The 16,311-nt window shown below is 43.2% G+C and overlaps 3 protein-coding genes and 1 long non-coding RNA gene across 4 annotated transcripts in view; 3 read left to right on the top strand and 1 right to left on the bottom strand.

The window, feature by feature from the left end:
• LOC306966348 overlaps positions 1–16,311 on the top strand; it is a 235,599-nt gene that overhangs the window by 142,692 nt on the left and 76,596 nt on the right. The gene's annotated exons all lie outside the window — the stretch shown is intronic.
• On the bottom strand, positions 2,550–4,368 carry LOC306966476 (MICOS complex subunit MIC26-like). Its single transcript, XM_079561244.1, has 2 exons — positions 4,118–4,368; positions 2,550–2,933 (listed from the first exon to the last, which is right to left on the bottom strand). Exons 1-2 carry the CDS (start codon positions 4,279–4,281, stop codon positions 2,552–2,554), a joined length of 546 nt encoding a protein of 181 aa, XP_079417370.1. The 5' UTR covers positions 4,282–4,368; the 3' UTR covers positions 2,550–2,551.
• On the top strand, positions 4,238–7,470 carry dnaaf6 (dynein axonemal assembly factor 6). The gene is made up of 8 exons (XM_079561243.1): positions 4,238–4,375; positions 4,506–4,637; positions 5,647–5,713; positions 5,788–5,887; positions 6,116–6,212; positions 6,353–6,438; positions 6,513–6,710; positions 7,426–7,470. Exons 2-7 carry the CDS (start codon positions 4,602–4,604, stop codon positions 6,640–6,642), a joined length of 516 nt encoding a protein of 171 aa, XP_079417369.1. The 5' UTR covers positions 4,238–4,375; positions 4,506–4,601; the 3' UTR covers positions 6,643–6,710; positions 7,426–7,470.
• pip4p1a (phosphatidylinositol-4,5-bisphosphate 4-phosphatase 1a) overlaps positions 7,968–16,311 on the top strand; it is a gene marked incomplete at its 3' end in the record, with an annotated part of 50,436 nt that continues 42,092 nt past the window's right edge. Inside the window, exon 1 of the mRNA XM_079561068.1 lies at positions 7,968–8,262. Within this exon, the coding sequence (XP_079417194.1) occupies positions 8,169–8,262 (94 nt within the window). The 5' untranslated portion in view covers positions 7,968–8,168. The remainder of the gene's footprint in view (positions 8,263–16,311) is intronic.

The following is a 16,311-nucleotide window of genomic DNA, read 5'->3' on the forward strand; positions in this document are numbered from 1 at the left end:
GACCAAAAAAATCCACAAAAATGTGACAGTAAATCAACAAAAATAACAAAAATGTGACAAAAATGAAACAAAAATGTGACAAAAACTAAACAAAAATATGGCAAAAAAATCAACAAAAATGTGACAAAAATCCACAAAAATGTGACAAAAAAATAAACAAAAATGTGACAAAAAATCAACCAAAATGTGACAAAAAATAAACAAAAATGTGACAAAAAATCAACCAAAATGTGACAAAAAATAAACAAAAATGTGACAAAAAATCAACAAAAATGTGACAAAAAATAAACAAAAATGTGACAAAAAATAAACAAAAATGTGACAAAAAATAAACAAAAATGTGACAAAAAATCCACAAAAATGTGACCAAAAAATCCACAATAATGTGACAAAAAATAAACAAAAATGTGTCGACAACGTGGCAACAAAGCAAGGAAAAATCACCGTTTTGTTCTTAGCTTTCAAATGAGGCATTGCACTGGCCTATAGGCTGTGAGCTCTCCAGTCAAAGAAGCTTATAGATTTGGATAAAGCTGAACTGGAGAAAATGTGCTCGGTTAAGGTTGGGGTTAAAAAATTAAACAAAAACCATTGCAACTCACAATTTTGAAAGATTTACACAACTGAAAAAAACTTCAATCTTCAACAACAAAACATCAACTAAATGACTTTATTCTAACAAATCCATCATTGCAAACTAGGAAATAAAAGCCCAGACTCAAACTTAAGACAAATATAATTTTATTAGCCTAATAAATACACATTCAAAGTATTGCAGGATAAATTGAACACATTAAAAGCAGCAAAATGCCTGAGATTTTCAAAAAGCTTAGTGCAAACAACTGGCATTAAAGTCACAAAAGCTCAAGGCTAAACATTTATAAAGCTGCAGCAGCGCTTTGATTATTGCTCATTTCAATTAAAAAGTCTAGTATTTTGTAAAGGACGGTTTGTTTCAGAAAGGGCAGCATAGTTTGGACGGGAAAAGTACAAGTCGTGCCAGAAAAAAGTACAACTTGACTTGAAGAAAACGTTTAAGAATAGTATCAGTGCAATTGTATCAGTGCAAGTCCCTGTCAAACAGATGATTAAGCGCCTGGTTTTCTTAACCTCTTGCACCGTTTTAACCAAGTGCAGGGGCTTTACCCAAATCTAAAAGCTTCTCAACTGGAGAGCAACAGTGTAAAGCCTCACTTGAAAGCTACGACCTACAAAACTGATACTAACTGTTGATTTTGAAAGAATTTTTGTGCTTTTTGTTCGTGGTTTCGCCATATTTTTGTCATTTTTTTATTGTATTATTGTTGCTTTTCTTCTGCCACTATTTTGTTGCTTTTTTTATACCATTTTTTGGTCGTTTTCGGTAATGCCAAACTATAGAAGATGTGTTTGGTTCAGGGCGGGGGGTTTAAGAGTGAATTTACCTATTTGGGGTCAACCTTTTGAAACTATTTGGTTGTTGTGCTCAAGTTTAGTCCGAAATGGGGACAAAATGTAAACATAAAACTTTGCCCCGATGTTTGAACACAAAAGAAAAAGTGCTTTTAACCACAACATTGAAAATTGTGTTGGTGCAGCTCGGAGGGAACCGTCAAAAAGCCAAATCTTGGACTTGGTTTATGGTTAACACATTGAGTGGCAACAATCCAGACCATTTTTCATGATATTTGTCGCACCACAGCGTATTCTATGTTAAGGCTATGGAACTTTAACAAGTTTTTGATGGTCATTTATTTCACTTCTGTTCTTCACAGAGCAACCAAAATCACACATAAGGTGTATTAGAGTGTCTAGTATCGTTTCCAAATAATGATCAGGGAAAAAATTTGAGTTGTGTCAGTGCCAGCCCCAACTCAAATCATGACATGACCTTCAAAAAAATGTCCAGACATTTTTTGGATCCTGTTCATGGCCAAACTCTCCCATTTTAAATCTTACATTTTGACTGTAGCACTGTCTGAAGTGCAACAATATCCAGGCCCAGATCTACACGAGGTCAGGGCTGCAAAAGAAATTACACAATGCAACCTTTTTGAAATGTTAGCATCGTCAATTTTAGTTGCACAACCAAAATCTCTATCCTCTTATCAAATCTTTTTTGTCGTCACTTTTTTCATTGCTTTTTTTGTTTGTATTTTCAACACTTTTTTGTCACTTTTCTGTCGCTCTTTTATAGGGTTTTTGGTTGAATTTTCGTATATTTTTTGTCTTTTTTTTCATCGCTTATTTAGTTGCGTTTGTGTCACTTTTCTGTTGCTCTTTTGTGGGGGGGTTGTCACATGTTTGTCTATTTTTCATCTATTTTCTTCTCATGTTTTCGTCGCTCTTTTGTTGCTAGTTTTACACTTTTTCAAGAAGCTTTTAGATCTGGGTGAAGCCAAACTGTTAAAAAAGTGCTTGGTTCCGGTGGGGGTTAAGAGAGTAGTTTCTATATTTAAAAAAGACAATAAGTCTGATTTAAAAAGCCTGAATCAAAAGCCTGAGTAACGCCCAAAAACATGCCACATAAACTAATCTCACAAAATCCTGACCTCCGCCCTCAGACCTAAACTCATGGCCTGTTCTCGGAGTCCGTTAGTTTCTTCTCCTGCGGGTTGATGAGCTTCTCCAGCGCGGCGTAGCCCTGCACGGCGCCGGCGTAGACCCTGTCCCCGGCGGTCTTGGCGATGCCGGCCGCCCTCTCGGGGTAGTAGAGCGACGCGCTGACGGCCACGAGCCCGGCCGGGTACAGCAGCCTCTTGGCCCGCGAGCCTCTGGCCAGGAACAGGCCCAGGATCCCCGTGAACCCGATCACGCCGGCCTTCGGGTAGAAGTCCCGGGGCGGGTCGCGCAGGAAGGCGTAGGAGTCGGAGCCGAGCTGAACGCCGCGCTGGACTTTAGGCTGGATTTTGTTGTACGTGCCTCGACACCAGGAGAAGTACGGCTCCACAAAACTGAAAAACACACGAGTGAAGACAGAGTGATCTTTTTAAAGTACTGCTTTAACCCCTTAACTCCCACCTGAACCGAACACATTTTCTCCAGTTCGGCTTTTTTTTTGCTGTATTTTTGTCACTTTTTTGCTGTATTTTTGTCACTTTTTTGCTGTATTTTTGTCACTTTTTTGCTGTATTTTTGTCACTTTTTTACTGTATTTTTGTCACTTTTTTGCTGTATTTTTGTCATTTTTTTGCTGTATTTTTGTCACTTTTTTTGCTGTATTTTTGTCACTTTTTTGCTGTATTTTTGTCGCTTTTTTGCTGTATTTTTGTCACTTTTTTGCTGTATTTTTGTCATTTTTTAGCTGTATTTTTGTCACTTTTTTGCTGTATTTTTGTCGCTTTTTTGCTGTATTTTTGTCACCTTTTTGCTGTATTTTTGTCACTTTTTTGCTGTATTTTTGTCATTTTTTTGCTGGATTTTTGTCACTTTTTTGCTGGATTTTTGTCACTTTTGGCTGGATTTTTGTCATTTTTTAGCTGTATTTTTGTCACTTTTTTGCTGTATTTTTGTCATTTTTTAGCTGTATTTTTGTCACTTTTTTGCTGTATTTTTGTCGCTTTTTTGCTGTATTTTTGTCACCTTTTTGCTGTATTTTTGTCACTTTTTTGCTGTATTTTTGTCATTTTTTTGCTGGATTTTTGTCACTTTTTTGCTGGATTTTTGTCACTTTTGGCTGGATTTTTGTCATTTTTGTCAATTTACATCCTCTTTTTCTTCGCGTTTGTTTTTCGCTATTGTGAAGAAGCTTTTAGATTGGGAGAATTCGGAGAACAGGAGAAAATATGTTCAGGTGGGAGTTAAGAGGTTAAGACGTTAACAGGGATGTAATGAAGTGTTAAAACCGCTAGGGGGCTTCATACATAGACTACTTTTTTTTCCTTTTTTTTTAATGAATAATTTTACTAAAGATTTACTGGAAATTACTTGCCTGTTGAGAAAAAGGCCCTGTTATTCTTTGCCTCACTCAATATAGTCAAACCAGGCCCAAACTAGACATAAAAACTAACTCTAAACCGAGCATGTTGAAGCCTATGTATAAATAATTTTGACCTAATTTAATATTTTATCTGTACAGTCCACGGCTCCAGTTTCATCAAGTCTCGGTGTAAATAAATGAATTCAAAGCGTCACTGACCTCCTCGCCGCGGCCACGGTCTCCTCGATCTGACCCGGTTCGTGCTGGATAAAGTTGTAGTTTTGCTCCGGGACGGTGTACAGCGACAGCTCGTCCCGGTTTAACGGGGCAGGAGCCTCTCGGTCCTCGGTGCCAGCGGCGGACAGCACCGGGACACCAAGCATTTTTAATTGTTCAATAATTATCAGTATTACAGTTTATTTCTGTCACCTTCAACGTGATCTCCGCTGGCCATGAGTCTGGACTACGGGGGCCCACGTGGGACATTCGCATCATTTCGCTTTTGGTTGTATGGCTAAAATCTAAGCTAAATTAAGTCAATGTCAATAAAATCACTTTCTTGTGCGGGAGGGTCAATCACAGTGTCACAATCGATGTTTTATTACAGATATTATATGCGCTTTATTACGGGGTCATCTTTACCGCCCCCTGCTGTCCCTCGCGAGCCTCTACACCGCCGATTTCGGATCACGTGAGGCCGGTGATGGTTACCAGGGAAACCGGTCGTCAACAGCAACAGGTGCCACGCAGGGGATAGCGTTTAGCTCGTAGGTTTTTAGTCGGTTTATATTAGTTTTTCACGTTTTTTATTTCGTACAAATAAAGATTGTTTTAATGGAGAGTCTCGGAGTTTCGTCTTTACAAAACCTCCAGGCGCTGTCCGCTTTGTTAAACCCGCAGCAGGAGCAAGAAGACGAGGACTACGGGGTAAACATTAGCAAAATGATAGATGGCGCGAGCTCACGTTACTTGCAATGGAATGAACTCTTTACTTAATTATTATTTTTGTATATTTATCTGCCATTTTTTTCTTAGCTAATTTCTGTTTCCCAATTAAAGATGACAATATTTTTTAAAAGAAATCCCTTTACAATAGAGTTCGGGAAATTCTACAGTTGCCATGGAGATCCGCCATCTTTGCAGCTGTTAGCTAACATTTCCATAGACTAACATTAGCTAAACACAGTATAAAAAGTGGAGAAAATAGCCGTGGAACAACTCCATTAGCTCCTGAGTTACTGCTTGTAAAAACATCTAACTCACTGTGGTGTCCAAGTGTTTTAATGTGAACAATAACTTCAGTATTTTAACATCTTCATTAGTTTACAATTGCTGCTAATCCCATAATGCTTAGCGATATGACATAATTTCATTTCATTTATTTATTTGAATTAGGACAGTACATATTAATCAATGTGTCGGCCGACAGCTTCCACATAAATATGCTGGAATTAGCACAAAAGCTAAATTGCATCCATTGTCCTAAGGCAGGTAGAAAAAAACAAACACACACAATAAGACGATATTAGTTAAGCAATAACATAGCAGGAATAAAGAAAAAGAAAAAGTCCAAGGAAAAGCACAAGTTCATTCATGGGAGCATGACCGTTTGGATTTCAAACAATTTTTAAGGACCCCTTTAAGGTTCCACATCACATTCCCGAACTCTCTAAACGATCATTATGTTTTGTAATATTTCTTATAATACACTGTGTAAAAATACTGTGTAAAACCCATTTCATTTTCAGAAACAGAACCCCTCTGCAACACTGGGACCTGGAAACATTGGACCCAAACCCAAAAAGGAGACTCCAGGTAAACAATATATCACTGATTTAGTGATTATATACAAAATATTTTGCTCATGTAATTTATTCCCTCTATTGCAGTAAACTCCAGTTTCTCCAACAGTAAAGACATCTGGACAGAGGAGGAGGTGGCTGAAGGGTCTCAGTACGACGACCTCAACGACGCACGGCCACAGCCAGAGTAAGATACAGTCACACTGCCACCTACAGTATAATAATAATAAACTAACTCTAGAATAAATTAATACACACAATTATTGCGTGTATTAATTATTGCTAGGTCTTAGCCTGGCTATATTGGGATTTTATTGGGAGCTTTGGCCCCTGACATTAAAAACTTCCCAAAGGAAAACGTTGAGCCAACAGGAAACCACAATATCAGCTTCTTTCTTTCTTTTTATGTCTCAAGGTTTGAAGTCATTATGAAGCAGAGCGTTGGGACAGAAGACGTCTTTCTTGGTCTCAATGGAAAAGACCCCTCGTCCATGAGCTGTGAAGCTTTACTGGTAAAACAAACTCTCGCTTTAGACTTCCTAAACTTTATACTGAGGTTTAAATTTAAAGCTGATTAAACTTTTTATGTCAAAGTTGAAAAATACGTTCATTCAGTGCATCAATAAATTCATTTATTTCTGCTCTTGCAAAGGTAAAAGTCAAACTCCCGGACACCAAACTGGCCGATGTGGTTCTGGACGTAAGAGAGACATTCCTTGATCTCCGAACTCCCAAATAGTAAGCGATATTATACAATATATATTACGATGTACGCAATATCTGTATCTTTCATTGTTTTTGGGTCTTTTCAGTAAACTTGGTCTCCATCTGCCTCACCCAGTCCACAGTCAGGAGGGAAAAGCCCAGTTCTTCAGGGAGAGGGAGGAGCTGGAGGTGACTTTACTCATGAAGCGACCGCTGGACTTTATCAACAGGAGATAAACAGGAGATACGTTCTAGAGATTTTGATCATCTGTAAAAATGAAAGTGTCATTAAAAGGTTTTCAGTTGTTCATTTCTATAATAAATGTGTCTTTGTTTTTTTCTAGCTAATAGCTTAATTATTTCTTAAGTATAAGGTTATATCTTTCTATGCCAGTGGTCAACCGTAGTGCAGCGCCATAAAGCTTTTGTTTTTTTCTGTCATATTGTGTCTATTAGGAGATTGATGAGGGAAACCTTAGCATTCGGAGTAAACAAATCTAGACACGGGGAACATGCAAACTTCGCACTGGACCGATTTCTTCACAGTAAATCTGAAGTCAGTGTCAATCAGTCAATCAAGTTGTTTCGTATATATCCCAATATCACAACATGAGGTGCTTCACACTACTGCAAGCTGGTCAGGAGGGCCAGCTCCATCCTGGGCTGCCCTCTGGACTCTGTGGAGGAGGTGAGGGACAGGAGGGTGTTAACTGAGACACCCTCAGTGCAAGAAGGAGCAGGTTCTTCATCCCCACTGCTGTTGGACTGTAAAGTTACTCATGTGCAATAACTACTATGCAAAATATGTGCAATAATCTTTGTATCAGCGTCACTTTATCAACCACCTGCACTAGGACTGTAAACTTTGCACTGCCAATTTTGATATTGTACATTTTATAGTCCGTTCTAATTTTTATACTTTTTTCCCCTTTAAGCTTTTTTTACTCATTGTACATAAAATACTTTTATTTACTATTAAACTGTTTGCACATTTCCTGTCTATTTTGCACAACCTGAGAGAGCGGATGTAACAAGTGATTGTCTCCATTGTGAGATCAATAAAGGCTGATCTTATCTTATCTTATCTTAAGCCCGTCTTCACACACACCAGACATTTCCCTTGTTCCTCCGAAGGGGAAGCATAAACCATGGAGCGAGGGTTCCCAAAGCGTGGGTCTTTAAATGTTTCATTAAAATTAAATGTATTTTTGAAGTGAAAACTATATTTTGGGGGGAAATTAGTATTAAAGTATTGAAATAGACATAATTTATCAGATTTTGCATGTTAAGGACCTGAATTTTTTATAGGCTAAACTGCAGGGTCCCAAGTTGTTGATCAGGTGTTCACTGTGCACTGCTAGTACCACTGTGTCCTTAGGCAAGACACTTAACCAATCAATGAACAAGTGTTTTTGGATGTAGTAGATGTGATATTTTGGTCACCGCTTGTATCCAACTAACCATGTTTCTGGCTCAGTAACACCACCCATACTTTCCCATTCATCCTCTTTGGTGACTAAGCAGCCTCCTCCCGAGCACCACACCCCCCAGCCCCTCCATCCCTGCCGCCCCGTACGTACCGCAGGAGACAAGCCGATCACGTGAAGCCTGCATTTCCGACACAACAACCACACACCACCCCGCTCTCCCCTCACCACCGGCGGCCAGCAGCGACGCACTCCCCCGCTCAGCCTCTGGGTCTCTCTCCATCTCCTCTTTCCTCCCACACGCTCCCGGCGGTCTTTGGCTCTCTCCCTCTCGGTATGGCGGACGGAGAGAGGTCGCCGCTCCTGTCAGACCTCGGGGACGGTGCTCTCGGAAGCGCTAACGACGGTCCCAACCCCAGCAAACCCCAGAGTGAGTAGCCCATCCTTGGATCTCTCCCTGGCTCTCATCCGCCCCGACTCTGTTAGCCGTTAGCATCTCTTAGCATCCCACGTTAGCACTACCAGTCAACTTCTTGCACTGGAAACGCTTATTTGGTCAATTTGTGAAGAAGATATCCAGTTGCATAAACCTGCCAACGGTTTATTTTTTAATGTTTGTTAATAATGTCATTTAGTCTTCATTGAAACAAGCTTGTGTGATGTTTTAATGGCTGATGTTAGCATTTAGCCTGTTAGCAAGTCGCTCATACCGGTGAACAACAATCATTTAATGCTGGATTAAATTACAGATGCAGGACTGCTTTATGCTTATTGGCTGTATCGGACCGGGCACGCAGTATTTGCGTTTATAGAGTCCGACATGACATGTTTTATTCAATTTGGGTGGTAAAATTGCACGCCTTTGTAGCTAGCGTCCAAAAACACCTGACTTGATTGACAGTTTATAGCGCCACTGTGGTGCCATCTGTCTGCCCGCTTTGGCCAATCACAGCACGCGGTGGGCGGGACATAGTAGTTATGATAAATTAATGATAAGAAACGTAAAACAAGGGAGTGTTACAAGACAGTATTGTGTTCTTGTTTGTCCCCGCAGGTGATATCCACTTGCTCACGGCTGATGACCATGTTTTTGTGCTTAATTTGAAAACTAGAAGATACTGAATGTCTGGAACACTGGTATGAGACAGATAAGGTTATTAGAACAACAACAGTCGCTCAAATATCTGCTACTTCCTATCAATGTGGCTTTTTGATCATTTCTGGTATTTAAAGTGCATATGACAGGTTTTAATGCTTTTGAAAAAAATAATCAGTGAAGCAGCAAATTAAATGAAGAAATTGGCTTTTTATTTCAATTTTAAGCTGCCGACAAGTGACACAGTGACACAGATCCCACCTCCTGAAAGTGCACACTGTCGTTGTGTCCTTGGGCAGGACACTTCACCCACATTGCCCCCAGTGTCTGCGTACATTGGTGTATGAATGAGAGTATGAATGGGTGAGTGGATCCTTGCTGTAAAGCGCTTTGAGAGCCTAATGTAGGTGGAAAAGCCCTATATAAGTTGAGACCATTTAGACCATTTACCATGAAGGTAAAGTTCCTCAGCAGTTAGACTGGTTTCCAATAGGTTTTGTATGCACAGTTTCCCCACGTGACGTCTTCCTGGACAGTAAACCAGATGCTGGACTTCCTGTCGGCGATCGTTTACTTTCACAACTAGCAGGTTCCACACAAATAAACAGAAGCTCAGGATCTGGTTAAGGACAACGAGTAACTGATGGAGTCACAGCAACGTATTACAAACATCATGTTCACCCTGAATCCTGCCCCAAAGTTAACAGCAGTGGTCATAAAGTAGGAGCTTTTATCTTAGAGCTAAAGGCTAGTGTTAAAAAATGATAGTATAAAATGTAAACAAGTAAATAAACTACTAGCAGGAGGACAATTCTTTTCTTTTTCTTTTTTTAACCTGCTCCAGCCACATCTGAACTTTTACCCGCTGTCCTTTACCAACTCCTGCTTATGTTTAATGGGAAGAGATTGCGGACAGGAAGGACAGCATCTGGTTTACTGTCCAGGCGGAAATCACGTGGGGTCACTGTGCATACAGCTCATTGCCTTAACATGGTCGGCACGGCAACAGTTTAAAATTGTTTGCCTTCATCTATGTCACTTCCTGTCGATGTCCAATAAGGAAGTGAAACTATAAACATCGCAAAAGTGTTCAAACTAAAGAAAGCTCGGTACAATCTTTAACAAACTCTTAAATATAAATGCGTTAACTATGTTTTAGAATGGGGGCATCACACACTCGCATTACATCTTTTAAAAAATTGGAAGAAAATGGAACGTGCTCCTCGAAACAAGGCCTCAAATTAATCACTTGTTCTGACACTCAAATCCCACTTATACTTGATGCATGATTTCTTTCCTTTCTCTCATTCTGCACAGCAAAAAGGCAGGTAATAACCAAGTCTGTAAAAGTGATTTCAGAGGACACCCCGCGTCGTACCCACTGTTGTGCCCCCGTTTCTCTTTCCTGACCCACTGTGCTCAACCCCTGTAATAACATTTGCCCCATAAACCGCACAATGGCACCTTTCATCAGTGAAACACCTCAGCGCTGCTGCGTTATCATGACCTCTGTCCCCATTCCGGCTCATTCTAAAGCGCCTTTTATTCGAACTCGAGACCAAATCTGATTATCGAGTTAATCGTGACGTAACGCCGCACCACCGTCACGGGAATTCACGATGTTTTCAGCTTCTTGTGTAACTTCACTACTGCGGGTCATGTGCCAAAGATGGTTTTAGTTAAGCCACGTTAGCAGGAAAAAAAATCTCTAAGCAGACTAAAGAAAAGTGCTTATTTCTCTGTCTGTAGACGGAGAAATGCCGGCTAATCCAGGGTTGTGCTGTTGACCTCCACATGTTCTGAACTGCACGTGGATTAGTTTAGCAGTTGATATTCCAATCTTCTGAAATGTTAATGCTTTTGATGGTATTCTAAGTATGCGCTGTGAAATGTCTCTATTTCAAATCATAAATCACATTTTTTGTTCACTTATTATGCAGCTCATTCAACAAGCAGCAACTTCCACCTCTCTTGCTACAGTGGCTTTTTTCCCCTAATTTCTGCTTTTGTATTTTCTGTGTTCCACATTGTTTTACCGAATGCAGTAAAACAGGTTCAGTGAATTATTTGTTTTTTACTACAGAGAGTCCTCAATGGCCCTGAAGGCTTTTTAAAAAGTAAACAAACAGCTTATGAGCATTTGAGACCCACAAGTTTCTTCTTCTGAATCACTGAAGAGGCACCGAGAGCCCCCACGCCTGCAGCACATTGGCGGCGTCACAAGAGGCGCTACAGGAAACAAAAATGGGGCAAACAAGGAGGTATCCAGGCAAGACTCATAGCTAAGCCACACAAACTTTAAATCCCTACAAGTGTTGTGGCTAATGTTCGTTCACCTGTGAGTAAACCGTCTGCTCAGTTCTTAGCAGAAGATGGTGAAAGACAGTTGTGGCGCGAGGGAGCTGTGTAGGAGGAAAAGGAGGGGGGAGGTGGAGCTGACCAGTGCAGGACACCACGCTCTGAAACGGGGACAAACCCAGGAGGCGCTGCACTATACATGACAGGATGGCCCACAATGGCGACGCGCTCAGTCGCAGCGGCTCAGGACTAACCCAACACCTGAGATGGCATCTCTGGAATCGCCCATATATGGTCATGTTTGAAAACAGTTAAGGGAGAAAACAATTCTCTAATTATTCAAAAACTTCTTAACAAATTCTGAATTATGAATATAGTTTCTACTAAATAATGATACAAAGACATGGGGAGGAGCAAAGTGGTTCAACAGCCCATAAATACATGAATAACAGAGAATGCTAACTTGATGCTACATTTTAGCATCGGGCTAATGCTAACTGTTAGCTAGCGCTAGCTACAACTGCCGTTTTTTAAGATAAGATAAGATAAGATAAGATAAACCTTTATTAATCTCACAAAGGAGAAATTCACTTGTTACAGTCGGCGTTACTTCACAGTCTTATTGTACAGTCTGACAGCAGTGGGGATGAAGGCTTTGCGGTAGCGCTCCGTCCTGCACTGAGGGTGTCTCAGTCTGCCACTGAGAGAGCTGCACAGCTCTTCTACAGTCCCGTGCAGTGGGTGGGAGGTGTTGTCCATGATGGAGGTGAGCTTGGCTAACACCCTCCTGTCCCTCACCTCCTCCACAGAGTCCAGGGGGCAGCCCAGGACGGAGCTGGCCCTCCTGACCAGCTTGTTCAGTCTGTTCTTGTCCCGCTCTGTGCTGCCCGGGGCCCAGCACATGGCAGCGTAGTGGAGAGCAGAGGCCACCACAGAGTCATAAAAAGTCCTGAGCAGAGGCCTGCTCACTCCGAACGACCTCAGTCTCCTCAGAAGGTGGAGGCGACTTTGGCCCTTCTTGTACAGGGCGTTGGTGTTGTGGGACCAGTCCAGTTTATTGTTGAGGTGAACACCCAGGTACTTGAAACTGTCCACCTCCTCAATGTCCTCCCCCTGGATGTTCAGCGGTGTGTGCGGTAGTGGCTTCCTCGTGAAGTCGATCACCATCTCCTTCGTCTTACTGATGTTCAAGCACAGGTGGTTGCGCTCACACCAGTCCACAAAGTCTATGATGACTGACCGGTACTCCAGGTCGTTCCCCTTAGACACACAGCCCACGATGGCGGAGTCGTCGGAGAACTTCTGGAGATGACAACTGTCCGTGTTGTATGTGAAGTCCGATGTATAGATGGTGAAGAGAAACGGTGAGAGGACGGTGCCCTGAGGGGCCCCAGTGCTGCAGACGACCACCTCAGACTCACAGCTGCGCAGCCGCACATACTGTGGTCGGTCCGTGAGGTAGTCGATGGTCCATGCGGTGAGATGTTCATCCACTCCCGCGTCCTCCAGCTTCCCCCGCAGCAGCGCCGGCCTGATGGTGTTGAAGGCACTGGAGAAGTCAAAGAACATGACCCTCACAGCGTTCCCGGCGTGCTCCAGGTGCGCGAGCGCCCGCTCCGACAGGTAGATGACAGCGTCCTCCACTCCGATGTTGGGTCTGTAAGCAAACTGCAGCGGGTCAAGGGTGGGGCTTACCACAGAGCGGAGGTGGGTGAGGATGAGCCGCTCCATCGTCTTCATCAGGTGGGAGGTCAGGGCGACTGGTCTGTAGTGGGCCGGTTCCCTGGCGTGCGCTGTTTTAGGAACTGGAATCAGACAGGAGGTCTTCCACAGGACGGGGACCTTCTCCAGGCTGAGGCTCAGGTTGTAGATGTGGCAGAGGACCTCGGAGAGCTGGTCTGCGCAGGTCCTCAGCAGCCTGGGACTGATGCCATCTGGTCCTGCAGCTTTCCCCCGCTTCAGTCGCCTCAGCTCCCTCCTCACCTGGTCCGGTGTGATGGAGAGGGGGGAGTGAGGGGGGGACCGGTGTGGGGGTGGACTGCCGGGGGTGGGGCAGGTGCTAGAGGAAGTCCGTATGATGGAGGCTGAAGACGTGGGTGCAGGGGGGCTGGAGGCAGGTGAAGGTGGTCGGGGGAGGGGGGCAGTGTCCACTGTGCTGGAGACGCGTGAAGAGGAGGGAGTGGGGGGAGAATCAAACCGGTTGAAATGTTCGTTGAATTCATCCGCCCCGCGCTGGTCTCCATCAGCTGTCCCTCTGGCACTCTGTCCAAAACCGGAGATGTTCTTCAGTCCCCTCCACACGTCCCGTGCGTTGCCCTGCGCCAGCTTCTGCTCCAGCTTCTCGCCATAGTCCTTCTTGGCCTTCCTGATCCTCCACTGGAGTTCATGCTGGACTCTCCTCTGCTCCTCTCTGTCCCCTGAGTTGAAAGCCCTTTTCTTTTGGTTCAGGAGGGCTTTAAGTTCAGGGGTCACCCAGGGGTGGTTGTTGGAGAAACACCGTACCTTCCGGGTTGGTACAGTGTTTTCCACACAGAAGTTGATGTAGTCTGTGATGCAGTGCGTCAGGCCGTCGATGTCATCTCCATGAGAGCTGCAGATCATGTTCCAGTCTGTGGTCTGGAAACAGTCCCTAAGTCTCTCTTCAGCCTCTTCACTCCACACTTTCACAGACCTCTTCTGTGCTGGCTCCCTTCGCACCCTGGGTGTGTAATCCGGCCACAGTAGGACGAGATTGTGGTCTGAGCGTCCGAGCGGGGGGAGGGGGGCAGAGGTGTAAGCGCCCTTCACGTTAGCATACAGAAGGTCCAGGGTCTTATTGTTCCTTGTGTGGCACTTAACATACTGCGTGAGTGTGGGGATAGTGGTGGAAAGAGAGGCGTGATTAAAGTCCCCGGTGATGAGCAGCAGGGCGCGGGGGTGACGCATCTGGGTCTGGGTCACGGTACTGTGGATGCGCTCACAGGCTGCGGGGGGGGGATATACAAGCACAACACGACCATGTGTGAAAACTCCCTCGGTAGATACCTAGGCCTCATGCTGACGACGATCATCTCCAGGTCCCGGGTGCATATCTGTTCTTTCACGTGCACGTGTCCGGGGTGGCACCATCTCTCATTCACAAACACAGCTACTCCACCGCCTTTCTTCTTCCCGCTCCCCTCCACACACCGGTCTGCGCGCGCGAGTTTAAATCCGTCCAGGGAAACCACAGAGTCCGGTATATTCCCGTTCAGCCACGTCTCCGTAAAGCACATCAGTCCGCACTCCCGATAAGCCCTCTGATGTCGGGTCAGTGCGGCCAGCTCCTCGGTCTTGTTCACGATGGAGCGTACATTACCCAGGATGACGGAGGGTAGCCATCTTCTCCTCTTGCGTCCACCTCTGCAGCCTCTGCGTTTTCTGCGTATCTCGGCGGGGATCACCGGCCTCTCCACATGCATGAGAGGTGAGTCCTTGAGTCCGAGAAGCTGCTCCCGTGAATAAACAAGAGGACTGGGTGTGTCACCGTGGCAACGAGAACAACAAAAAGATGCAGATCCTAAAAATGCTGAAGACATCGCAAATAAAAGGGAAAGTGCAACAAAAAAACAGCTTCCCCTGTGCACAAATGCACAATGTCTAGTCTACTTGATGAAAATTTTAAAAAAACACGTCTATAAATAAAGATAAAAGCAAAAAGTGTAAGAGAGGTAACAGAGCCAACGTAACTAGCTGCCAGTTAGGGCCGGCGCCATAGCAACTTCACTTCTACTGAACAATCTGCTGTGAGAAAATATCCATATGGGCCCAATTTACACAAAATTTACATAAATAAGTTCATATTCCACCAGAAAATGGCAAAAAAGAGTGAAAAATTGTGTTTCTCTAAAGATTCTATTTTCCCCCTCGGCGAAGCCACGCCCCCTTCTATGCCGAGATGCCGTCTGTATCTATAAAACACTTACTATTACTTTCTTAAAGGCACACTGCGTAACATTTTGGACTATACTGTACCATCAACACAAAACCTGCTCTCAATGACCAGCTCGACACAGAAAATGCTATTTTTGCAGTGGGTAATCAAATAATGGATCTGGATGAGAACCTAGCCTGTTTAACTCTCAATTCTACTGACTTTAGTCGACGTCTCCATGGAAACGAGCTGGAGACGTACCCACTCCCGGTAAAGTTGTAGTCATGTTTTAGCAGAGGTGAGCCGCTCACAGCAAAAAGACATGTGTGTTTGAGGTATTTTTCAATGGTGAAAATATCGATCATAAAATAAATGCTTATATTTCAATTTTGTTTATTGGGTCAAATCTTGCGCGGTGTGGCTTTAATGTCTTAATGCACCTGTACAGTGTAAGCATTATTGTTATATTTATTTGAGTATAGTTTAAGAAAGGTGTTGCTATGATTTTTATTTATTCCAATTTTTCATATTTTCTTATTTACAATGTTGGCCTGAAAGTGCACTTAAAGGGAAGGTGATACAAAAAAATAACAATTACAACAATAATAGTACAGAGTTTTATTCAGGGAAGGAATATCCTTCATTGGAAAAACATTTATATAAAACATTTCTTTAGCTTGTGTTTTAAAGCAGCACTAAGTAACTTGTTTACCTTAATAAGTCCTTTCCGTAGTCCCTCTGGGGGTAATACAAGTGTTAATGGGATGATTGGAGGGTCTTTCATCTCCCCCTGGTGTCTCTGGACAGAAAACCACCATTTCAACTTCCCTGCGCCGGGTCGGAGTCACCAATACACACTAAAGGAATCATGAAGAAGAAGCTAACAGGCTAACAAGCAAAGCTAACTGCGGGCTAGCACCACTTAAACAGTATTTACAGCCAAGTTTGAGTGAAAAAAAACTATCTCCACCTGCAGTGCCGCTCATGGCCTCCAGGGGGATGAGTTACTTAGTACTGCTTTAAAAGATTCCAGCTTTATTTAAGTGGATTACTAGTTTTATTTCTTGAACTTGTTCTTTGTACAAGCACGGTAAACAAACGGCTGGAGTCTGCCTTATGAAATCCTGAGAAAACTCATTTTATTCGAGAAAATTGTGATGTTGCAATATCCAGGAGCAGTAACAACAGTAAAT

This window comes from Gobius niger (genome assembly GCF_951799975.1).
Source record: "Gobius niger genome assembly, chromosome: 8".
Taxonomy (NCBI): Eukaryota; Metazoa; Chordata; class Actinopteri; order Gobiiformes; family Gobiidae; genus Gobius; species Gobius niger.